The sequence below is a fragment of the Hipposideros armiger genome, unplaced genomic scaffold, assembly GCF_001890085.2.
Source record: "Hipposideros armiger isolate ML-2016 unplaced genomic scaffold, ASM189008v1 scaffold_694, whole genome shotgun sequence".
Lineage (NCBI taxonomy): Eukaryota > Metazoa > Chordata > Mammalia > Chiroptera > Hipposideridae > Hipposideros > Hipposideros armiger.
The window spans coordinates 831451-833298 of NW_017732044.1; the positions used below are offsets into that span (position 1 = coordinate 831451).

The 1848-nt window shown below is 39.0% G+C and overlaps 1 protein-coding gene and 1 pseudogene across 1 annotated transcript; one reads left to right on the forward strand and one right to left on the reverse strand.

The window, feature by feature from the left end:
* LOC109373203 (nascent polypeptide-associated complex subunit alpha-like) overlaps positions 1 to 226 on the forward strand; it is a 7472-nt pseudogene extending 7246 nt beyond the window's left edge.
* A 350-nt stretch (positions 227 to 576) lies between these two features.
* On the reverse strand, positions 577 to 1521 carry LOC109373200 (olfactory receptor 8B3-like). The gene is given in 1 exon segment (XM_019626899.1): positions 577 to 1521. A coding segment is annotated over 1 exon segment (945 nt).
* Between the last annotated feature and the right edge of the window lie 327 nt (positions 1522 to 1848).

Genomic DNA, 1848 nt, shown 5'->3' on the forward strand with positions numbered 1-1848 from the left:
CAACTAGACTGAAGAACAAAAAGACAGCAACTTGTCTGTTCCCCTTCCCCCAATTCCCCAGCACTGTTCCCATCCCCCCAATTCCCCAATGAAAATCTTTAAAAAAAAAAAAAAAGAACATAGAATTGGTCAAGTCACAAGCAAAAGTGTCGAGAGCAAAGGTAGACCGAGTACTGGAAAACAATAGTAATATATTGTAAACACTATTATGGAATTAACAATGTAACCATCTAAAAATGAGGACTTTTTTTTGGTGTTTCAAACGAGTAATTACAGCTAGGTTTGAAATTTGTACTGTTTCTATCATTAACAAGTTACAGCTTCTTGAGGGATGAATGAAGAAAAGGGCAGCATATTTGTTCTGTTTATAAACATTGTCTTATTAAGTAAATGGTACAAGGTTCAAGACACAAGAAGGCAAAAAAAAATGAGACAAGATCGGCTAAAAGGAAAATTATAAGATATGTTTATTAAACCACATAATACAATCTTAGGAGCAACATGGTTATAAACAAAATCTTTATAAGAACAACAATAAAAATATGAAAATTTAAAAATTGTACATTATTGCTGGTTCTAATTAAAATATTTTTTTCCCTGGAGTCTAAACAGGGCTTTCCTCAGTGTAACTTTGATATCCTTGTTCCTCAAACTGTAGATCAAGGGGTTGAGCATGGGTATCACGTTAGTATAGAAAACAGAAGAAATTTTTCCCAGGTCCATAGATCCAGAAGAATAGTTAAGATACATGAATGCTGCTGACCCAAAAAACAGAGAAATAGCAATGATGTGGGAACTACAGGTGCTGAAGGCTTTTGATCTTCCTTGAGTGGATTTGATATGAAGAATGCTAGTGAGGATGAAGAGGTAAGAAATAAGGATAGTAGAACAGGGTACTGTGATATTAATGCCCACGACAATGAGAACAACTACTTCATTGACATACGTGCTGGAGCAAGAGAGCTGGAGGAGAGGGAGGATGTCACACAAATAATGGTTGATGACATTAACATTGCAGAAGGTTAGTCTAAGCATGCACCCAGTGTGAGCGGTGGCCCCAGCAAATCCCATCATATATGCAGCAACACTTAGCATGGAACAGGCCTAGTGGGACATGGTGACTTTATACAGCAATGGATTACAGATGGCCACATAGCGATCATAGGCCATTGAGGTCAACATATAGCATTCAGAGATGACAAAGAAGAGAAAGAAAAACAGCTGAGTCATGCACCCCACATAGGAGATGATATTCTTAGTTGATACGAAGTTCATCAGCATCTTGGGGGCGAAAACAGAAGAGTAGCAGAGATCAATGAAGGATAGGTTGAAGAGGAAATAGTACATGGGAGTGTGCAGGTGAGAATTTAGACCAATAAGCACGATCAAGCCAAGGTTGCCCACCATGGTGACAATGTAGATCATTAAAAACAGGTAAAAGAGTGGTTGCTGGAACTCTGGGTGGTCTGTCAATCCAGCAAGGATAAATTCGGTAACTAAGGAGTCATTTCTAGTCAGCATCCTCAGCTTCAGAAATCTGTGAAGATAAATGAAAATTCCATTCATAGAGCAATCAGCTCTCTCTTACAAACTCTTTAATGAGAAGGAGACTCAGACTGGCTGAAATCAATTAAGACCCTCCTAAGTGTCTGAATGTACTGCCAAACACATCCCTCAATATTTAAATCGCCCTGTCTTTTGTCTTCATAGGAACAAACAGCTGTGCTGTCCCCACTAGCAGATAGAAGAATGGAGTAGCTGATGACCTTTTGTAGTGGGGGTGTATCCCTCACCTCTCCCTCTCATTGATCTGAAACTTCCCTAGTAGATACCTCGGTTCCCCTATTG